Here is a 24,513-nt window from a genome sequence, read left to right on the forward strand (position 1 = left end):
ACAAAACATGTATTTAAGTTGAATAAACTAAACATATATTTAATATTAATACACTAAACATGTATTTAATATTTATACAGTAAACATGTATTTTATATTCATACACTAAACATGTATTTAATATTATACACTAAACATGCATTTAATATTCATACACTAAACATGTATTTAATATTTATACACTAAACATGTATTTAATATTAATACAAAAACATGTATTTAATTTTAATAAACTAAACATACATTTAATATTATTACACTGAACATGTATTAAATAGTTATACACTAATCATGTATTTAATATTAATACACTAATCATGTATTTAATATTCATACACTAAATATGTATTTAATATTCATACACTTAACATGTATTTAATATTTATTCACGAAACATGTATTTAATATTTATACACTAAACATGTATTTAATATTCATACATTAAAAATGTATTTAATATTTATACACTAAACATGTATTTAATATTAATACACTAAATATGTATTTAATATTTATACACTAAACATGTATTTAATATTAATACACTAAATATGTATTTATTATATATCCACTAAACATGTATTTAATATTCATAAACTAAACATGTATTTAATATTCATACACTAAACTTGTATTTAATATTCATAAACTAAAGATGTATTTAATATTAATACAAAACATGTATTTAATTTTAATAAACTAAACATATATTTAATATTAATACACTAAACATGTATTTAATATTCATACATTAAAATGTATTTAATATTCATACACTAAACATGTATTTAATATTCACACATTAAACATGTATTTAATATTTATACACTAAACATGTATTTAATATTTATACACTAAACATGTATTTAATATTTATACACTAAACATGCATTTAATATTCATACACTAAACATGTATTTAATATTTATACAAAAACATGTATTTAAATTTAATAAACTAAACATATATTTAATATTAATACACTAAACATGTATTTAATATTTATACACTAAACATGTATTTAATATTCATACACTAAACATGTAGTTATTATTTATACACTAAACATGTATTTAATATTAATACAGTAAACATGTATTTAATATTAATACACTAAACATGTATTTAATATTAAGACAAAAACATGTATTTAATTTTAATAAACTGAATATATATTTAATATTAATACACTAAACATGTATTTAATATTCATAAACTAAACATGTATTTAACATTTATACACTAAACATGTATTTAATATTCATACACTAAACATGTATTTAATTTTTAATAAACTAAACATATATTTAATATTAATACACTAAACATGTATTTAATATTTATACACTAAACATGTATTTAATATTCATACACTAAACATGTAGTTATTATTCATAGACTAAACATGTATTTAATATTAATACAGTAAACATGTATTAAATATTCATTCAATAAACATGTAGTTATTATTCTTACACTTAATATGTATTTAATATTAATACAAAAACATGTATTTAATTTTAATAAACTAAACATATATTTAATATTAATACACTAAACATGTATTAAATATTTATACACTAAACATGTATTTAATATTCATTCAATAAACATGTAGTTATTATTCTTATACTTAATATGTATTTAATATTAATACAAAAACATGTATTTAATTTTAATAAACTAAACATATATTTAATATTAATACACTAAACATGTATTTAATATTTATACACTAAACATGTATTTAATATTCATAAACTAAACATGTAGTTATTATTTATACACTAAACATGTATTTAATATTAATACAGTAAACATGTATTAAATATTTATACACTAAACATGTATTTAATATTAATACAAAAACATGTATTTAATTTTAATAAACTAAATATATATTTAATATTAATACACTAAACATGTATTTAATATTCATACACTAAAAGTGTATTTAATATTCATACACTAAACATGTATTTAATATTCATACACTAAACATGTATTTAATATTAATACAAAAACATGTATTTAATTGTAATAAACTAAATATATATTTAATATTAATAAATTAAACATGTATTTAATATTCATAAACTAAACATGTATTTAACATTTATACACAAAACATGTATTTAATATTCATACACTAAACATGTATTTAATATTCATACATTAAACATGTATTAATATTTATACACTAAACATGTATTTAATATGTGCAAATATATTTTATTAGATTTTACAGTTAAAATGACAAACAGTCACATCCACTCATACACACACACATACACACTTGAGGAGAGAGGTGCACATGAACTTTAACAACTCAAGGTTTACAGTACAGACATTATTAGAAAATATACCCATATATTGTATATATATATACATACACACACACATATATATATCCATACATATATATATATACATATATATCCATCCATCCCGCTGCGGCTCACGATCAGCAGGCTATCGAGATCACAGCAAAATGGATGAACATACCTCGGTATCAAGGATCCTCAGGAAGTGTTCACAAGATCACCTCCCGAGGGCCTGTCCACCGTACACACTTAGAGGGAAAAAAAAGGAAAAGTTACAGGGCTTGATCAATACAAAACAATAATCAAAAAAAAAAAAAAACAGAACAAAAAAGCAAGTAAACCATGACAAAACCATATCAGAAGTGACACAAGAAAAACAAATGTAGTGTTGAATCAGTACAAAAGATAATAACAATAAAAATAAAAAATAAAAAAGGAATACAACTACAAAAAAATGGCAGTTTAGTTTTCCTTTAAATGTCTATAAGTTATGCTTCAATATATGTCAGTAAAGGTTTCCAGGTTAATTCCCATTTATTCATATTTGTAGAGTTTATAAATCTTATTTTTTCAAGAGTCATTACATTCACAAGTTCATTTAAGCAGTTCCTGAAGTTGGGTGCAGATAGAGTATTCCAGTCTCTGAGAATGAGTCTTTTGGCCAAAACCGTCCCAAGCAGCAACACAGTTCTAATATGTTTTGGAAGCTTTTGTGTTTCTGAAGACCACCCAAATAAGATCATATCCCTATCAGGGACAATTTGTCTCTGATATACCCCCGAGTAAAAAAAGAAAATGCTGGACCAAAATGATTGAATAATTGGACATCCCCAAAACGAGTGAGACAATGATCCTTCAGCAGATTTACATTTATCACAAAGTGGAGATGTATCCGGATAAAATTTGTGTAATAAAACTTTAGAATAGTAAAAACGATGAATCACTTTAAACTGTATGAGCCTATGTCTGCTGTTAATTGAGCACTTGTGAATTTGAGAGAGTGTCTGTTCCCATTGCTGATTGGGTATTGTTGTTCTTAGTTCCTGTTCCCATGCTCTTTTAACACTGTCTGCTGATGTCATGGACATAATGAAGCAGCTGACAAATTTAGCGATAAACTTTTTACTTGTGGGTGGTAAATTTAATAGTTCTAAAAGAGGATGTTTTTCATTTACCAGCTGAGACTTTGAAATGTTTTCTTTAATAAATGTTTTTACCTGCAAATAGCAAAACCAACTGAATTGGGACAAATTGAATTTGATTCGCAATTGCTCAAATGACACAAGACTGTCCTCGACATAAATGTCTTTTATGCATTTAATTCCATTTGAGTACCAGTCAAAAAATGTTTTATCTGTTATCGATGGAATAAATGCATGGTTGTGATATATTGGTGAATACATAGTTACATTGGAAATATTCAATTGTTTTTTAATTTGAGAAAGAATTTTGATAGAATTTCGTACTACAACACTATGACTTATTGATTTAATTGAAGAGACTGGTTTAGTAAAAAGTAACGATAGCAATGATGTATAAGGTTTCACTAATGACTGCAGTTCCAATTTCAGCCATAAGGGAGCAGAATTAAGAGATTCATTATTTGGGGACCCCATCTTCCAATAGGTCAATGCGTTCAGATTTGATGCCCAATAATAATTTTTGAACATTGGAAGACCCAGTCCTCCTTCCTCTGTAGATCTAAATAAGTGCTTTTTGGATATTCTGCGTTTTTTACATCCCCACACAAAATCTAGAACTAAAGATTCAAGTTTTTTGAAAAAATCTACAGGAATTACAATTGGTAAATTTTGAAAAAGATAAATAAATTTGGGCAGAGTGATCATTTTAATAGCATTCACCTTGCCTAACATAGAGAGAGGTAGGGTCTTCCAATACTCAATACACACTTTCAGTTTCTCAAAGGCTTCAATAAAGTTCAACTTTAGTAATGATTCATAATTTTTAGATATTTTTAAGCCAAGATAGGATATGTAATTTTCTGCGACTTTAACTGGATTTTGACTGATCTCAACGTTATCTCCTAGGAACATAAGCTCACTTTTGGACCAGTTTATTTTATAACCAGATATTCTACCAAAAGAGTCTACATATTCTAAAAGAAGTGGTAGTGCAACTTCTGGCTCAGTGAGTGTAACAAGTACATCATCTGCATAAAGGGAGATGAGACTCTCTGATGAGCCCACTGAAAATCCTTTAATATTAGAGTTCATTCTTAAACCAATAGCCAGTGGTTCGAGGGCCAAATTGAAGAGTAAGGGCGAAAGGCAGTCACCCTGTCTCACACCGCGATGTAATTCAAAACTATCCGATATTACATTATTAGTTATGACATATGATTTTGGTGCAGAATAAATTATTTTAACCCATTTTATAAAATTTTCTCCCAATCCAAATAATTTGAGAACATGAAAAAGATAAGCCCACTCAATTGAATCAAAAGCTTTATGAGCATCCAGAGTCAGGACGGCAGCCTTTTTGTTTCCTGTGCAGTCTGAGTACAATACGTTCAGTAATCTCCGTACATTGCCAAAAGAAGGTCTGTCCGGGATGAAACCGACCTGATCTGGATGAATAATTTCTGTTATGTGGTTGCGAGTACCTTAGTTAGAATCTTATGGTCTAAATTGAGCAGGGAGATAGGTCTAGAATTGGCTGGATCAAGTGGATTTTTTCCCTTTTTTGGTATTATACATATATGGGCTTCATACAAAGAACTTGGAAGTTTGTTGTTCACAAAAGAATCATTTAACATTCTAAGTATTATAGGGGATAGTATTTCACTGAAAGCTTGATAAAACTCCGCACCAAATCCATCTGGACCAGGACTTTTATTCAAGGAGAAAGATTTCAGTGCTTTTTGCAGTTCTTCAGTTGAAATAGTGTTGTCTAAAGAATTCTGATTATTTGGACTCAGTTGAGGTAAGTTTAATGAGGTAAAAAAATCATTTAAATCATTAACCGCTATAGCTGAATTAGATTTATATAATTCTGAATAAAAGTCTTTGAAGACATTATTGATATCCTTTAAATCTGTACATGTTTCACCTGTTTTTGAGCATATTTTGTGAATAGCAGCTTTGGCTTGATCTCCTTTGAGCTGTCTAGATAGAAGTTTTTGTGGTTTATCGGATATTTCAAAATGTTTTTGTTTATTTTTCAGCAGGAGTTTAGATACTTCCCCATGAAGAAGAGAGTTGTATTCATTTTTCAGTTTCAGCATCTTATTGTAATCAGACTGCAAAAGAGAATTTATATGAATTTTTTCCATTTCTTTAATTTCTTTTTCTAATTCTCTCTGCCTTTTTCTTGTTTCTCTTTGTTTTGAGATTTCAAATGAAATGATATATCCTCTCACAGTAGCTTTAAGAGCTTCCCACAATGTGGAGTCTGAGACCTCTCCGTTATCATTCACCTCAATAAAATCTTGGATAATCTTGTTTATATACTCTTTAAAATCTTCATATAATAATAGTTGTGGATTAAATCTCCATTTTTGTTTGATTTTAAGGAGATCAATTTGAATCTGCAAACTCACAGGACTGTGATCTGAGATTATTCTACTATGGTACTCAGGATTACAGACATGTTTTTGTTTTTTTTTGTCCTTACATGAAAAAAAAACCTTAGTAATTAGTAAGTTGAAATATGATTGTACATCTCTTTCCTCCACATTCATGCTCAGATTCACACATACACAACACTCACACCCCATTGTTCCCCCCTCCCTCGGTTCCCATCGTGTGTAGTTCAATGTTTTGGAGTGAAATCTCCATTGTGGTGATGTCCATAAGATGATGTTTTGGACGATTCCCCAGTCCATGAGTCCCCCACCCCCATCTTCAGGCGCAGGGCACATGCTCGTAGCTGCGTTCATTGCCCCAAGCAATTAGTAGCTCGGCAGTGAAGTGTTTTTTTTTTTTTCCTGCGACCTCCGGTGAAATAAACCTCGGTGAAAAAGTGTATTTCTGCTTTTATACTTATCATAAGCCTTGTGTGGTAGAGCCATTATTGATAATTAGTCACTCAAATGTTTTATAATAAAGGTCTTAGTGTCTGCAGGAGAGGTAAACACCTTTACCTGGTCGTTGTACTCTACATGCAGGCGAGCTGGAAAACGCAGCATAAACTTGATTTCCTTCTCCCGCAGCATGTTCATTGCCTCTCGAAAGGCCCATCTTTGCGCTGTCACTTCGGCAGTGTAGTCTGGAAACAGGAACACGCGCAGGCCGTTGTAGATCAGCTCCTGGTCGAAGAAGTAGCTCCTTATCCTGGTAGAAGTGTATTCTTGGGTCCCTTGCCGTTACCATGGCGAGCGAGCGGGACACGGTGCGCGCGGTCCACCACCACTGGCTTGGAGAAGTTACTCGCTCCAAACAACTTTGGTATCAGGTCCGCAACGAAATCCGTAAGTCTTCCCTTTTCTTCTTGCTCTGGTATCCCGACTATTTTTATATTATTCCGTCTTGAGCGCCCTTCCAATTCGTCTATTTTAGCTACCAATTGTTCGTTTCTCTTCTGCGTTTGAGCCAATTTTTGTTCGAGCGCTTCAATGCGGGGCTCGTGTTCAGAACCTTGCTGCTCCATGTCCTGCACTCGGTTGGTCAGTGCCGACTGCTTGCTTGAAAGAGCCTCAAGCTTTTCCTCAAGCATGTCAAAACGTTTGTTTATAGACTCGAGTATCTTATCCAGCATCTTCTCCAGAGTTGATGACGCCATCTCAGCGCTAGCCTCAGGCTCGTTTACGGCCACAGGTGACTCTGATTGCTTCCCTCTTCGTGTCTTGGGCATAATCGTTGTTATCTATATCTTAATAGGGTCGAATTTACCCAGAGGGATATGCATGCATATAATTGACCAACGTTGTCAGTTTAAAAAAAAAAAAAAAAGCAGAATTAAGATTAAATCTTATAGTTTTCACCGGAGTAACTGCAGAGGCAAACTACTGCATGTGCATCTTAGCCACGCCCCGGAAGTCAATACTAAACATGTATTTAATATTAATACACTCATCATGTAATTAATATTAATACCAAAATATGTATTTAATTTTAATAAACTAAACATATATTTAATATTAATACACTAAACATGTATTAAATATTTATACACTAAACATGTATTTAATATTCATTCAATAAACATATAGTTATTATTCTTACACTTAATATGTATCTTTTTAAATACACCAATGGTGCAACTGGACACATCCTCAGTGATGTAACCTAGGATCACAGGGGGTTTCGGGTCTTTCAACAATCAGACCCCCTCCCCTAGGCGACCCAGCCAGGGTTGATCAGGCCCCAGCCTGTGTCCAGGTAGCGCTACTGCCCTACATGCCACGCCTCTCCCCTCCTGATCCACAGCCACCTTGATGCCACTTCTGCTGCATCTGTGACTAACTTCATGGCCCTTTGCTGGCTGGCCCCTGTGATGCCAAGCATTCTGTAGGCCCTGCAGAGAGATTTGCCCACAAACCCTCGACACCCCACTTCAACCGGCCGGCACATCGCTCGCCACCCATTGCTCCGACACTCCTCCACAAGCTGAGAGTACTTTGCACTCTTCCTCTCATTGGCCTCCTCCATACGGTCCTCCCAAGGCACTGTGAGCTCCAAGAGGATTACCTGCTTGGAGGCCACTGAGGTGAGCACAATATCTGGCCTTAGTGTTGTTTTAGCAACCACGTCAGGGAACTTCAACTGCTTTCCCAGATCAACTGACAGCTCCCAGTCGCGTGCTGTTGCCAACAGGCCAGACGAGGTGTTCCGGGCAGCCGGTGTTGACTTCTCCCCAGCTCTGATGAAAGCAGTACTCTTCACTGGGCGGAGGCTCTTGCTGTGACTGACTCCCCTGCAGATGGCATCAGCTATGGCCTTCAGGACCTGGTCATGTCGCCAGCGGTACCGCCCTTCACCCAGGGCTTTTGGACAACAGCTTAGGATGTGCTCCAAGGTTCCTCTCCTCTGGCAGAGGGGGCACCCTGGTGTCTCCACCTTTCCCCAGGTGAAGAGGTTGGATGGACTTGGCAGCACATCGTAGACCGCCTGGATCAAGAACTTTATTCGATGGGGTTCGGCTTTCCAGAGCTCGGTCCATGTGACCTTACGCTCTGATACTTGTTCCCATCTCGTCCAGGCGCCCTGTTGCCGCATTCCCGCCATCTGGCAGGCTCGCCTTTCCTCAACTCCTGCTCGCACTTCCTCGAGGATCAGTGACCTCTTCTCTTTCCCCTGCGCCTTGTCATAGCGAGGTGTTCTTCTGCTACCTAAGCCAGATCTCCCCTGCGCCACTGTTCCCACCAAAACCTTTTGCCGTAGCCTTGCCTCTGCAACATCCACAGCCTCGACAGCTCTCCACTTCCGCCCCGTCCTGACTTCAATCCCAGCCTGTGCAACCTTTGGGTCACTGGACTCCCGATACTGTAGGAGCTCCCTGGACCGTGTCACCATAAACTCCTCGCTCAGGCTGCTGATGGGGAGCTTCAGTTTGTTGTTATGCCCGTATAGAGCAATGCTGCTCAGGCTTCGCGGCAGTCCTAGCCACCTGCGCAGGAACCTACTGACCCTCATCTCAAAGCCTTCCACCGTTGAAATGGGGACTTCGTACACCATGAGGGGCCAGAGGATCCGAGGGAGAATCCCGTGCTGGTAAATCCAGGCCTTGAACTTGCCAGGAAGGCCAGACTTATCCACCACGGTCAGCCAGGTCTCCAGGTCTTGGTTGGTCGATCTTGTGGAGGCTGCGTCTCTCAGGCTGCAATTAAACACCTTTCCCAAGCTCTTCACAGGTTCCTCGGTGAGTGATGGTATTTTGGTGGTGCCAAGTGAGAAGCAGAACTTGCCAGTAACCTTTCCTTTCTTTAGCACTAGGACCCTCGACTTGGCCGGCTTGAAGTTCATGCGAGCCCAGGAAATCACCTCCTGAAGGCCATTCAAGATCCACCTGCAACCTGGGACGGATGTAGTGGTCACTGTCAGGTCGTCCATGAAGGCTCGGATGGGTGGCTGCCGGACTCCAGACCTGGAGAGGGGACCTCTGCACTGAACTTCCGCAGACTTCACCAGCATGTTCATGGCGAGCGCAAAGAGGATGACTGAGATCGTACAGCCAGTGATGATCCCCTTTTCAAGCCTGTGCCAGTCGGAGGTTGTTTTTCCGGAGGAGACTCTTAGATGGAAGTTGGCATAGTAGTCCAGAATGAGGTCTCTGAACTTCTTTGGAATGTGATGCCGATTCAGTGCCTCTTCGACCAGCTTGTGGGGTATGGATCCATAGGCATTTTCGAGGTCCAGCCACAGAACAGCCAGGTCCCCCTTATTCTCCCTGGCTTCCCTGATGAGCTGAGTGACCACGCCTGTGTGCTCCAGACATCCAGATACCTCTGGGATCCCTCCTTTCTGGACCGATGTATCAATGTAGGAGTTCTTCAGGAGGTAGTCTGTCAGTCGCCTGGCCATGAGGCTGAAGAAGATCTTCCCTTCAACACTCAGCAACGAGATGGTTCGGAACTGATTGATGTTCTTAGACTTCTCCTCCTTTGGGATCCACACACCCTCTGCCTGTCTCCACTGGTCTGCTACCTTGCCCCTCCTCCAGATCACCTTCAAGATTCTCCAGAGTCTGTGGAGTAGTCTTGGACAGTTCTTATAGACCTTATAAGGTACTCCACTGGGCCCTGGAGCAGAGCTCGTCCTTGCCCTGCGGACCACCTGCTGGATTTCCTTCCAGCCGGGCTCTTTCCCATCGAAGTCAAGCGTTGGTGTTGGTGGATTGATCAAGGACCTGCAGGGGCCTAGGTCTTGTTCTCTGCATCCATCGCTGTAAATTTGCTTGAGGTGGTGGTCGACCTCAGCTTTGGAGCAGGCCAGTCTACCGCTTCGCTTCTGTCCTAGCAGCTGTTTTGTGACTCCAAAGGGATTCGCCAGAAAGGCAGCTCTCCTCCTGGACCTTTCCTTCCTCCTCCTCCTATGCCACTCCGCTCTCCTCAAGGTTATTAGCTTCTTGCGGATTATACAACGTAGTTCCGCAAGAGGCCCCCTATCCTCTTCACGTGCAACCTTGAACTGCTGTCTTAAACACTTCAGTTCCTGCCTGAGCTGATGGATTTTACTCGCTCTATTGTTCATGATGTAGGGGGGCTTCGCTGCCCGCTTCTCCTCGAGTCCAAACCTCTCTGCAGCGAGGCTGATGATGATCGTGGTCATCGTCTTGAGGCGTCGATCAGCGTCCCCTTTGGCTGTTGTTTCCAAGATGGTATCAGCATCTTCATCAAACTGGAGCCACTCTTTCTCCTTGCTAGCTTGGGGCCACTTTACCCGACGATGTTCTGATGCCCTGTGTGCTTCTGGTGGTTGCATCACCTGGAGGCTCCGGGCACTGTGGGGTGACTCCGGGCCTGGCTCCTCCTGCGTCTCACCAGGCGTAGTTCCTGTGCGCTGTGATTCTACCACCTTCTGCATACACTTCATCCTGGCCTGGTGGATCCGCAGGCCATGTCGGTTCTTGCATAACTTCCCACATATGCATTCCATAGTCGTCGTCGTGTTACCATTGCCATGTGTCGTCAACCTTTGATCCGTCCAGTGGGATTCTCTTCCGCCCCCCCTCTCGGGAATCCCTGGGGGTATATTTCCTGTAGGTCGAATCGTAGCTTGTTGTGGGTTCCTTCCTCAAAAACATGTATTTAATTTTAATAAACTAAACATATATTTAATATTTTTACACTAAACGTGTATTTAATATGTATACACTAAAAGTGTATTTAATATTAATACACTAAACATGTATTTAATATTAATACACTAAACATGTATTTAATATTTTTACACTAAACGTTTATTTAATATTTATACACTAAAAGTGTATTTAATATTAATACACTAAACATGTATTTAATATTAATACACTAAACATGTATTTAATATTCATACACTAAACATGTATTTAATATTCATACACTAAACATGTATTTAATATTTATACACTAAACATGTATTTAATATTAATACAAAAACATGTATTTAATTTTAATAAACGTAATATATATTTAATATTAATACACTAAACATGTATTTAATATTCATTAACTAAACATGTATTTAACATTTATACACTAAACATGTATTTAATATTCATAAACTAAACATGTATTTAACATTTATACACTAAACATGTATTTAATATTAATACACTAAACCTGTATTTAATATTTATACACTAAACATGTATTTAATATTAATACACTAAATATGTATTTATTATTTATCCACTAAACATGTATTTAATATTCATAAACTAAACATGTATTTAATATTCATACACTAAACGTGTATTTAATATTCATACACTAAACATGTATTTAATATTAATACAAACACATGTATTTAATATTTATACACTAAACATATATTTAATATTTATACACTAAAAATGTATTTAACATGTATACACTAAACATGTATTTAATATTAATACACTAAACATGTATTTAATATTTATACACTAAACATGTATTTAACATTTATACACTAAACATGTTTTTAATATTTATACACTAAACATGTATTTAATATTAATACAAAAACATGTATTTAATTTTAATAAACTAAACATATTTAATATTAATACACTAAATATGTATTTAATATTAATACACTAAACATGTATTTAATATTCATACATTAAACATGTATTTAATATTTATACACTAAACATGTATTTAATATTAAAACAAAAACATGTATTTAATTTTAATAAACTAAACATATTTAATATTAATACACTAAACATGTATTTAATATTCATACACTAAACATATATTTAACATTTATACACTAAACATGTATTTAATATTAATACACTGAACATGTATTTAATATTAATACAAAAACATGTATTTAATTTTAATAAACTAAACATATATTTAATATGAATACACTAAACATGTATTTAATATTCATACACTAAACATGTAGTTATTATTTATACACTAACCATGTATTTAATATTTATACACTAAACATGTATTTAACATTTATACACTAAACATGTATTTAATATTAATACACTAAACATGTATTTGATATTTATACACTAAACATGTATTTAATATTAATACACTAAACATGTATTTGATATTTATACACTAAACATGTATTTAATATTAATACAAAAACATGTATTTAATTTTAATAAACTAAACATATATTTATTATTAATACACTAAACATGTATTTAATATTAATACACTAAACATGTAGTTATTATTTATACACTAAACATGTATTTAATATTAATACACTAAACATGTATTTAACATTTATACACTAAACATGTATTTAATATTCATACACTAAACATGTAGTTATTATTTATACACTAACCATGTATTTAATATTTATACACTAAACATGTATTTAACATTTATACACTAAACATGTATTTAATATTAATACACTAAACATGTATTTGATATTTATACACTAAACATGTATTTAATATTAATACACTAAACATGTATTTGATATTTATACACTAAACATGTATTTAATATTAATACAAAAACATGTATTTAATTTTAATAAACTAAACATATATTTATTATTAATACACTAAACATGTATTTAATATTAATACACTAAACATGTAGTTATTATTTATACACTAAACATGTATTTAATATTAATACACTAAACATGTATTTAATTTTAATAAACTAAACATGTATTTAATATTTATACTGTAAACATGTATTTAATATTCATACACTAAACATGTATGTAATATTAATACACTGAACATGTATTTAATATTAATACACTGAACATGTATTTAATAATCATATACTAAACGTATATGTAATTATATACTAATCATATATTTAATATTCATACAGTAAACATGTATTTATTATCCTCTAAATAAGGCACACTTGGAAATAATGAATTTCTTTATATGTGCAGTTGCGTTAAAACTCCACAGGAGGGCGCAGGTTCCCTCTTAATAAGTCAATCAATCATCAATCAATGTTTATTTATATAGCCCCAAATCACAAATGTCTCAAAGGACTGCACAAATCATTACGACTACAACATCCTCGGAAGAACCCACAAAAGGGCAAGGAAAACTCACACCCAGTGGGCAGGGAGAATTCACATTCAGTGGGACGCCAGCGACAATGCTGACTATGAGAAACCTTGGAGAGGACCTCAGATGTGGGCAACCCCCCCCCTCTAGGGGACCGAAAGCAATGGATGTCGAGCGGGTCTAACATGATACTGTGAAAGTTCAATCCATAGTGGCTCCAAGACAGCAGTGAGAGTCCCGTCCATAGGAAACCATCTCAAGCGGATCAGCAGCGTAGAGATGTCCCCAACCGATACAGGCGAGCGGTCCATCCTGGGTCCCGACGAGCGGTCCATCCTGGGTCTCGACTCTGGACAGTCAGTACTTCATCCATGGTCATCGGACCGGACCCCCTCCACAAGGGAGGGGGGGACATAGGAGAAAGAAAAGAAGCGGCAGATCAACTGGTCTAAAAAGGAGGTCTATTTAAAGGCTAGAGTATACAGATGGGTTTTAAGATGAGACTTAAATGCTTCTACTGAGGTAGCATCTCGAACTGTTACCGGGAGGGCATTCCAGAGTACTGGAGCCCGAACGGAAAACGCTCTATAGCCCGCAGACTTTTTTTGAGCTCTAGGAATCACTAATAAGCCGGAGTCTTTTGAACGCAGATTTCTTGCCGGGACATACGGTACAATACAATCGGCAAGATAGGCTGGAGCTAGACCGTGTAGTATTTTATACGTAAGTAGTAAAACCTTAAAGTCACATCTTAAGTGCACAGGAAGCCAGTGCAGGTGAGCCAGTACAGGTATATATGTATGTATATATGTATATAAAGGTATATACAGTACAGGCGTAATATGATCAAACTTTCTTGTTCTTGTCAAAAGTCTAGCAGCCGCATTTTGTACCAACTGTAATCTTTTAATGCTAGACATGGGGAGACCCCAAATTAATACGTTACAGTAATCGAGACGAGACGTAACAAACGCATGGATAATGATCTCGGCGTCTTTAGTGGACAAAATGGAGCGAATTTTAGCAATATTACGGAGATGAAAGAAGGCCGTTTTAGTAACGCTTTTAATGTGTGACTCAAAGGAGAGAGTTGGGTCGAAGATAATACCCAGATTTTTTACAGAGTCACCTTGTTTTATTATTTGGTTGTCAAATGTTAAAGTTGTATTATTAAATAGAGGTCGGTGTCTAGCAGGACCGATAATCAGCATTTCCGTTTTTTTGGCATTAAGTTGCAAAAAGTTAGCGGACATCCATTGTTTAATTTCATTAAGACACGCTTCCAACTGACTACAGTCCGGCGTGTTGGTCAGCTTTAGGGGCATGTAGAGTTGGGTGTCATCAGCATAACAGTGAAAGCTAATACCGTATTTGCGTATGACGTCACCCGGTCCTCTCCGTCTCTCTCTCCCTCTCTCTCTTTTTCCTTTTTTTTTTGTTTCTTTTATTTTTTTTACATAAGTTTGGTTTCTCATACACTTATATTTATACACTAAACATGTATTTAATATTAATACACTAAACATGTATTTAATATTAATACAAAAACATGTATTTAATTTTAATAAACTAAACATATATTTAATATTTATACACTAAACATGTATTTAACATTTATACACTAAACATGTATTTAATATTCATTCAATAAACATGTAAGTATTATTCTTACACTTAATATGTATTTAATATTAATACAAAAACATGTATTTAATTTTAATAAACTAAACATATAATTATTATTAATACACTAAACATGTGTTTAATATTTTTACACTAAACGAGTATTTAATATTTATACACTAAAAGTGTATTTAATATTTATACACTAAACATGTATTCAATATTTATACATTAAACATGTATTTAATATTCATACACTAAACGTGTATTTAATATTACTAAACTAAACATGTATTTAATAATCATTAACTAAACGTATATGTAATTATATATTAATCATATATTTAATATTCATACAGTAAACATGTATTTATTATCCTCTAAATAAGGCACACTTGGAAATAATGAATTTCTTTATGTGTGCAGTTGCGGCAGAAGTCCACAGGAGGGCGCACGTTCCCTCTTAATAAGTCCGGTCCTCTCCGTCTCTCTCTCTCTCTTTTTCCTTTTTTTTGTTTCTTTTATTTTTTTTTTACATAAGTTTGGTTTCTCATACACTTATATTTATACACTAAACATGTATTTAATATTAATACACTAAACATGTATTTAATATTAATACACTAAACATGCATTTAATATTAATACAAAAACATGTATTTAATTTTAATAAACTAAACATATATTTAATATTAATACACTTAACATGTATTTAATATTCATACACTAAACATGTAGTTATTATTTATACACTAAACATGTATTTAATATTTATACACTAAACATGTATTTAACATTTATCTACTAAACATGTGTTTAATAATAATACACTAAACATGTATTTAATATTAATACAAAAATATGTATTTATTTTAATAAACTAAACATATATTTAATATTAAAACACTAAACATGTATTTAATATTAATACACTAAACATGTATTTAATATTCATACACTAAATATGTAGTTATTATTTATACACTGAACATGTATTTAATATTAATACACTAAACATGTATTTAATATTCATAAACTAAACATGTATTTAACATTTATACGCTAAACATGTATTTAATATTCATACACTAAACATGTAGTTATTATTTATACACTGAACATGTATTTAATATTAATACACTAAACATGTATTTAATATTCAAACACTAAACATGTATTTAATATTTATACACTAATCATGTATTTAATATTAATACACTAATCATGTATTTAATATTTATACACTAAACATGTATTTAATATTAATACACTAAACATGTATTTAATATTAATACAAAAATATGTATTTATTTTAATAAACTAAACATATATTTAATATTAATACACTAAACATGTATTTAATATTGTTACACTAAACTTGTATTTAATATTAATACAAAAACATGTATCTAATTTTAATAAACTAAACATATATTTAATATTAATACACTAAACATGTATTTAATATTTATACACTAAACATGTATTTAATATTCACACACTAAACATGTAGTTATTATCCATACACTAAACATGTATTTAATATTAATACAGTAAACATGTATAAAATATTTATACACTAAAAATGTATTTCATATTCATTCAATAATCATGTAGTTCTTATTCTTACACTTAATATGTATTTAATATTAATACAGAAACATGTATTTAATTTTAATAAACTAAACATATATTTAATATTAAAACACTAAATATGTATTTAATATTTATACACTAAACATGTATTTAATATTAATACACTAAACTTGTATTTAATATTCATACACTAAATATGTAGTTATTATTTATACACTAAACATGTATTTAATATTAATACAATAAACATGTATTTAATATTCATACACTAAACATGTATTTAGTATTCATACACTAATCATGTAGTTATTATTTATACACTAAACATGTATTTAATATTTATACATTAAACATGTATTTAACATTTATACACTAAACATGTATTCAATATTAATACACTAAACATGTATTTAATATTAATACAAAAATATGTATTTATTTTAATAAACTAAACATATATTTAATATTAATACACTAAACATGTATTCAATATTAATACACTAAACATGTATTTAATATTAATACAAAAATATGTATTTATTTTAACAAACTAAACATATATTTAATATTAATACACTAAACATGTATTTAATATTCATACACTAAACATGTATTTAATATTCACACACTAAACATGTAGTTATAATTTATACACTAAAAATGTATTTAATATTAATACAGTAAACATGTATTAAATATTTATACACTAAAAATGTATTTCATATTCATACAATAATCATGTAGTTCTTATTCTTACACTTAATATGTATTTAATATTAATACAAAAACATGTATTTAATTTTAATAAACTAAACATATATTTAATATTAATACACTTAATATGTATTTAATATTTATACACTAAACATGTATTTAATATTAATACACTAAACATGTATTTAATATTAATACACTAAACATGTATTTAATATTGTTACACTAAACGTGTATTTACTATTTATACACTAAAAGTGTATTTAATATTAATACACTAAACATGTATTTAATATTTATACACTAAACATGTATTTAATATTAATACAAAAACATGTATTTAATTTTAATAAACTAAACATATATTTAATATTTATACACTAAACATGTATTTAACATTTATACACTAAACATGTATTTAATTTTAATAAACTAAACATATATTTAATATCAATACACTAAACATGTATTTAATATTAATACAAAAACATGTATTTAATTTTAATAAACTAAATACGTATTTAATATTAATACACTAAACTTGTATTAAATATTCATACACTAAACATGTATTTAATATTCATTCAATAAACATGTAGTTATTATTCTTACACTTAATATGTATTTAATATTAATGCAAAAACATGTATTTAATTTTAATAAACTAAAAATATATTTAATATTAATACACTAAACATGTATTTAATATTGTTACACTAAACGTGTATTTACTATTTATACACTAAAAGTGTATTTAATATTAATACACTAAACATGTATTTAATATTAATACACTAAACATGTATTTAATATTTATACACTAAACATTTATTTAATATTAATACAAAACATGTATTTAATTTTAATAAACTAAATATATATTTAATATTAATACAATAAACCTGTATTTAATATTTATACACTAAACATGTATTTAATATTAATACAAAAACATTTATTTAATTTTAATAAAGTAAACACATATTTAATATTAATACACTAAACATGTCAATCAATCAATCAATCAATGTTTACTTATATAGCCCTAAATCACTAGTGTCTCAAAGGGCTGCACAAACCACCACGACATCCTCGGTAGGCCCACATAAGGGCAAGGAAAACTCACACCCAGTGGGACGTCGGTGACAAAAATGATTATGAGAACCTTAGAGAGGAGGAAAGCAATGGATGTCGAGCGGGTCTAACATGATACTGTGAAAGTTCAATCCACAATGGATCCAACACAGTCGCAAGAGTCCAGTCCAAAGCGGATCCAACACAGTCGCAAGAGTCCAGTCCAAAGCGGGTCCAACTCAGCAGCGAGAGTCCCGTTCACAGCGGAGCCACCAGGAAACCATCCCAAGCGGAGGCGGATCAGCAGCGCAGAGATGTCCCCAGCCGATACACAGGCAAGCAGTACATGGCCACCGGATCGGACCGGACCCCCTCCACAGGGGAGAGTGGGACATAGAAGAAAAAGAAAAGAAGCGGCAGATCAACTGGTCTAAAAAGGGAGTCTATTTAAAGGCTACAGTATACAAATGAGTTTTAAGGTGAGACTTAAATGCTTCTACTGAGGTGGTATCTCGAACTGTTACCGGGAGGGCATTCCAGACTACTGGAGCCCGAACGGAAAACGCTCTATAGCCCGCAGACTTTTTTTGGGCTTTGGGAATCACTAACAAGCCGGAGTCCTTTGAACGCAGATTTCTTGCCGGGACATATGGTACAATACAATCGGCAAGATAGGATGGAGCTAGACCGTGTAGTATTTTATACGTAAGTAGTAAAACCTTAAAGTCACATCTTAAGTGCACAGGAAGCCAGTGCAGGTGAGCCAGTACAGGCGTAATGTGATCAAACTTTCTTGTTCTTGTCAAAAGTCTAGCAGCCGCATTTTGTACCAACTGTAATCTTTTAATGCTAGACATGGGGAGACCCGAAAATAATACGTTACAGTAGTCGAGGCGAGACGTAACAAACGCATGGATAATGATCTCAGCGTCTTTAGTGGACAAAATGGAGCAAATTTTAGCGATATTACGGAGATGAAAGAAGGCCGTTTTAGTAACGCTTTTAATGTGTGCCTCAAAGGAGAGAGTTGGGTCGAAGATAATACCCAGATTCTTTACCGTGTCGCCTTGTTTAATTGTTTGGTTGTCAAATGTTAGAGTTGTATTATTAAATAGAGTTCGGTGTCTAGCAGGACCGATAATCAGCATTTCCGTTTTTTTGGCGTTGAGTTGCAAAAAGTTAGCGGACATCCATTGTTTAATTTCATTAAGACACGCCTCCAGCTGACTACAATCCGGCGTGTTGGTCAGTTTTAGGGGCATGTAGAGTTGGGTGTCATCAGCATAACAGTGAAAGCTAACACCGTATTTGCGTATGATGTCACCTAGCGGCAGCATGTAGATGCTGAAGAGTGCAGGGCCAAGGACCGAACCCTGGGGAACTCCACACGTTACCTTAACGTAGTCCGAGGTCACATTGTTATGGGAGACACACTGCATCCTACCAGTAAGATAAGAGTTAAACCAAGACAGGGCTAAGTCTGACATACCAATTCGTGTTTTGATACGTTCTAATAAAATATTATGATCGACGGTATCGAAAGCAGCGCTAAGATCGAGGAGCAGCAACATAGATGACGCATCAGAATCCATCGTTAGCAATAGATCATTAGTCATTTTTGCGAGGGCTGTCTCCGTCGAGTGATTTGCCCTGAAACCGGATTGAAAGGTTTCACATAGATTGTTAGACGCTAAGTGTTCATTTAACTGCTCCGCAACAATTTTTTCGAGGATTTTTGAAATAAAGGGAAGGTGAGACACCGGTCGGTAGTTTACCATGAGGTCAGGATCGAGGTTAGGTCTTTTAAGAAGAGGATGAATAACCGCTTTTTTGAATGCTAGGGGAACAGTGCCCGAGGAAAGTGATAAGTTTATAATATTTAGCACTGATGGACCTAATAATACAAAGAGCTCCTTGATCAGTTTCCCAGGAAGAGGGTCAAGTAAACATGTTGTTTGTTTTATTCCATTTACACGTTGTAACAATTCCTCTAATGTTATTTCCTCAAAACGAGGATGTATTTAATATTAATACAAAAACATGTATTTAAGTTTAATAAACTAAACATATATTTAATATTAATACACTAAACATGTATTTAATATTTATACACAAACATGTATTTAATATTTATACACTAAACATGTATTTAATATTAATACAAAAACATGTATTTAAGTTTAATAAACTAAACATATATTTAATATTAATACACTAAACATGTATTTAATATTTATACACAAACATGTATTTAATATGCATACACTAAACATGTATTTAATATTTATACACTAAACATGTATTTAATATTAATACAAAAACATATATTTAATTTTAATACACTAAACATATATTTAATATTAATACACTTAACATGTATTTAACATTTATACACTAAACATGTAATTAATATTCATACACTAAACATGTATTTAATATTAATACAAAAACATATATTTAATTTTAATACACTAAACATATATTTAATATTAATACACTAAACATGTATTTAACATTTATACACTAAACATGTAATTAATATTCATACACTAAACATGTATTTAATATTTTTACACTAAACATGTATTTAATATTTTTACACTAAACGTGTATTTAATATTCATACACTAAACATGTATTTAATATTAATACACTAAAAATGTAGTTATTATTCATACACTAAACATGTATTTAATATTAATACACTAAACATGTATTTAATATTCATACACTAAACATGTATTTAATATTAATACACTAAAAATGTAGTTATTATTCATACACTAAACATGTATTTAATATTAATACACTAAACATGTATTTAATAATTATACACTAAAATGGAATTTAATAATAGACTAAACATGTATTTAATATTTTCACACTAAACTTGTATTTAATATTCATACACTAAACATGTATTTAATATTCATACACTAAACATGTAGTTATTATTCATACACTAAACATGTATTTAATAATAATACACTAAACATGTATTTAATATTTATACACTAAACATGTATTTAATATTCATACACTAAACATGTATTTAATATTAACACACTAAACATGTATTTAATATTTATACACTAAACATGTATTTAATATTAATACAAAAACATGTATTTAATTTTAATAAACTAAATATATATTTAATATTAATACACTAAACATGTATTTAATATTCATAAACTAAACATGTATTCAACATTTATACACTAAACATGTATTTAATATTCATACATTAAACATGTATTTAATATTTATACACTAAACATGTATTTAATATTCATACACGAAACATGTATTTAATATTTATACACTAAACATGTATTTAATATTCATACATTAAACATGTATTTAATATTCACACACTAAACATGTATTTAATATTTATACACTAAACATGTATTTAATATTCATACACTAAACATGTATTTGATATTTATACACTAAACATGTATTTAATATTCATACACTAAACATTGATTTAATATTAATACACTAAACATGTATTTAATATTTATACACTAAACATGTATTTAATATTCATACACTAAACATGTATTTAATATTCATACACTAAACATGTATTTAATATTAATACACTGATTATGTATTTAATAATGATATACTAAACGTATATGTAATTATACACTAATCATATATTTAATTTTCATACAGTAAACATGTATTTAATACTTATACACTAAACATGTATTTAATATTCATACACTAAACATGTATTTAATATTCATACACTAAACATGTATTTAATATTCATACATTAAACATATATTTAATGTTTATACACTTAACCTGTATTTAATATTTATACACTAAACATGTATTTAATATTAATACAAAAACATTTATTTAATAAAGTAAACACATATTTAATATTAATACACTAAACATGTATTTAATATTTATCCACTAAACATGCATTTAATATTTATACACTAAACATGTATTTAATATCCATCCATCCATCCATCATCTTCCGCTTATCCGAGGTCGGGTCGCGGGGGCAGCAGCCTAAGCAGGGAAGCCCAGACTTCCCTATCTCCAGCCACTTCGTCTAGCTCTTCCCGGGGGATCCCGAGGCGTTCCCAGGCCAGCCGGGAGACATAGTCTTTCCAACGTGTCCTGGGTCTTCCCCGTGGCCTCCTACCAGCTGGACGTGCCCTAAACACCTCCCTAGGGAGGCGTTCGGCTGGCATCCTGACCAGATGCCCGAACCACCTCATCTGGCTCCTCTCCATGTGAAGGAGCAGCGGCTTTACTTTGAGTTCCTCTCGGATGGCAGAGCTTCTCACCCTATCTCTAAGGGAGAGCCCCGCCACCCGGCGGAGGAAACTCATTTCGGCCGCTTGTACCCGTGATCTTATCCTTTCGGTCATGACCCAAAGCTCATGACCATAGGTGAGGATGGGAACGTAGATCGACCGGTAAATTGAGAGCTTTGCCTTCCGGCTCAGCTCCTTCTTCACCACAACGGATCGATACAACGTCCGCATTACTGAAGACGCCGCACCGATCCGCCTGTCGATCTCACGATCCACTCTTCCCCCACTCGTGAACAAGACTCCTAGGTACTTGAACTCCTCCACTTGGGGCAGGGTCTCCTCCCCAACCCGGAGATGGCACTCCACCCTTTTCCGGGCGAGAACCATGGACTCGGACTTGGAGGTGCTGATTCTCATTCCGGTCGCTTCACACTCTGCTGCGAACCGATCCAGCGAGAGCTGAAGATCCCGGCCAGATGAAGCCATCAGGACTACATCATCTGCAAAAAGCAGAGACCTAATCCCGTGGCCACCAAACCGGAACCCCTCAACGCCTTGACTGCGCCTAGAAATTCTGTCCATAAAAGTTATGAACAGAATCGGTGACAAAGGACAGCCTTGGCGGAGTCCAACCTTCACTGGAAAAGTGTCCGACTTACTGCCAGCAATGCGGACCAAGCTCTGACACTGATCATACAGGGAGCGGACCGCCACAATCAGACAGTCCGATACCCCATACTCTCTGAGCACTCCCCACAGGACTTCCCGAGGGACACGGTCGAATGCCTTCTCCAAGTCCACAAAGCACATGTAGACTGGTTGGGCAAACTCCCATGCACCCTCAAGAACCCTGCCGAGAGTATAGAGCTGGTCCACAGTTCCACGACCAGGACGAAAACCACACTGTTCCTCCTGAATCCGAGGTTCGACTATCCGGCGAAGCCTCCTCTCCAGTACACCTGAATAAACCTTACCGGGAAGGCTGAGGAGTGTGATCCCACGATAGTTGGAACACACCCTCCGGTCCCCCTTCTTAAAGAGAGGAACCACCACCCCGGTCTGCTAATCCAGAAGTACCGCCCCCGATGTCCACGCGATGCTGCATCAATCAATCAATCAATCAATGTTTATTTATATAGCCCCAAATCACAAATGTCTCAAAGGACTGCACAAATCATTACGACTACAACATCCTCGGAAGAACCCACAAAAGGGCAAGGAAAACTCACACCCAGTGGGCAGGGAGAATTCACATTCAGTGGGACGCCAGCGACAATGCTGACTATGAGAAACCTTGGAGAGGACCTCAGATGTGGGCAACCCCCCCCCTCTAGGGGACCGAAAGCAATGGATGTCGAGCGGGTCTAACATGATACTGTGAAAGTTCAATCCATAGTGGCTCCAAGACAGCAGTGAGAGTCCCGTCCACAGGAAACCATCTCAAGCGGATCAGCAGCGTAGAGATGTCCCCAACCGATACAGGCGAGCGGTCCATCCTGGGTCCCGACGAGCGGTCCATCCTGGGTCTCGACTCTGGACAGTCAGTACTTCATCCATGGTCATCGGACCGGACCCCCTCCACAAGGGAGGGGGGGACATAGGAGAAAGAAAAGAAGCGGCAGATCAACTGGTCTAAAAAGGAGGTCTATTTAAAGGCTAAAGTATACAGATGAGTTTTAAGATGAGACTTAAATGCTTCTACTGAGGTAGCATCTCGAACTGTTACCGGGAGGGCATTCCAGAGTACTGGAGCCCGAACGGAAAACGCTCTATAGCCCGCA

General features: G+C 33.5%; 1 protein-coding gene across 1 annotated transcript; it reads right to left on the bottom strand.

Moving 5' to 3' along the window:
- Nucleotides 1-7,524: 7,524 nt before the first annotated feature.
- Nucleotides 7,525-10,847, bottom strand: LOC133546725 (uncharacterized). Its single transcript, XM_061892528.1, has one exon. It carries the CDS (start codon nucleotides 10,814-10,816, stop codon nucleotides 7,670-7,672), a length of 3,147 nt encoding a protein of 1,048 aa, XP_061748512.1. The 5' UTR covers nucleotides 10,817-10,847; the 3' UTR covers nucleotides 7,525-7,669.
- Between the last annotated feature and the right edge of the window lie 13,666 nt (nucleotides 10,848-24,513).

Source organism: Nerophis ophidion, unplaced genomic scaffold, assembly GCF_033978795.1.
Source record: "Nerophis ophidion isolate RoL-2023_Sa unplaced genomic scaffold, RoL_Noph_v1.0 HiC_scaffold_39, whole genome shotgun sequence".
Classification (NCBI taxonomy): domain Eukaryota; kingdom Metazoa; phylum Chordata; class Actinopteri; order Syngnathiformes; family Syngnathidae; genus Nerophis; species Nerophis ophidion.

What these genes read in the sequence shown, in the direction of transcription:
- LOC133546725 (XM_061892528.1), bottom strand. Translation starts at nt 10,816, where the DNA reads ATGAAGTGTATGCAGAAGGTGGTAGAATCACAGCGCACAGGAACTACG.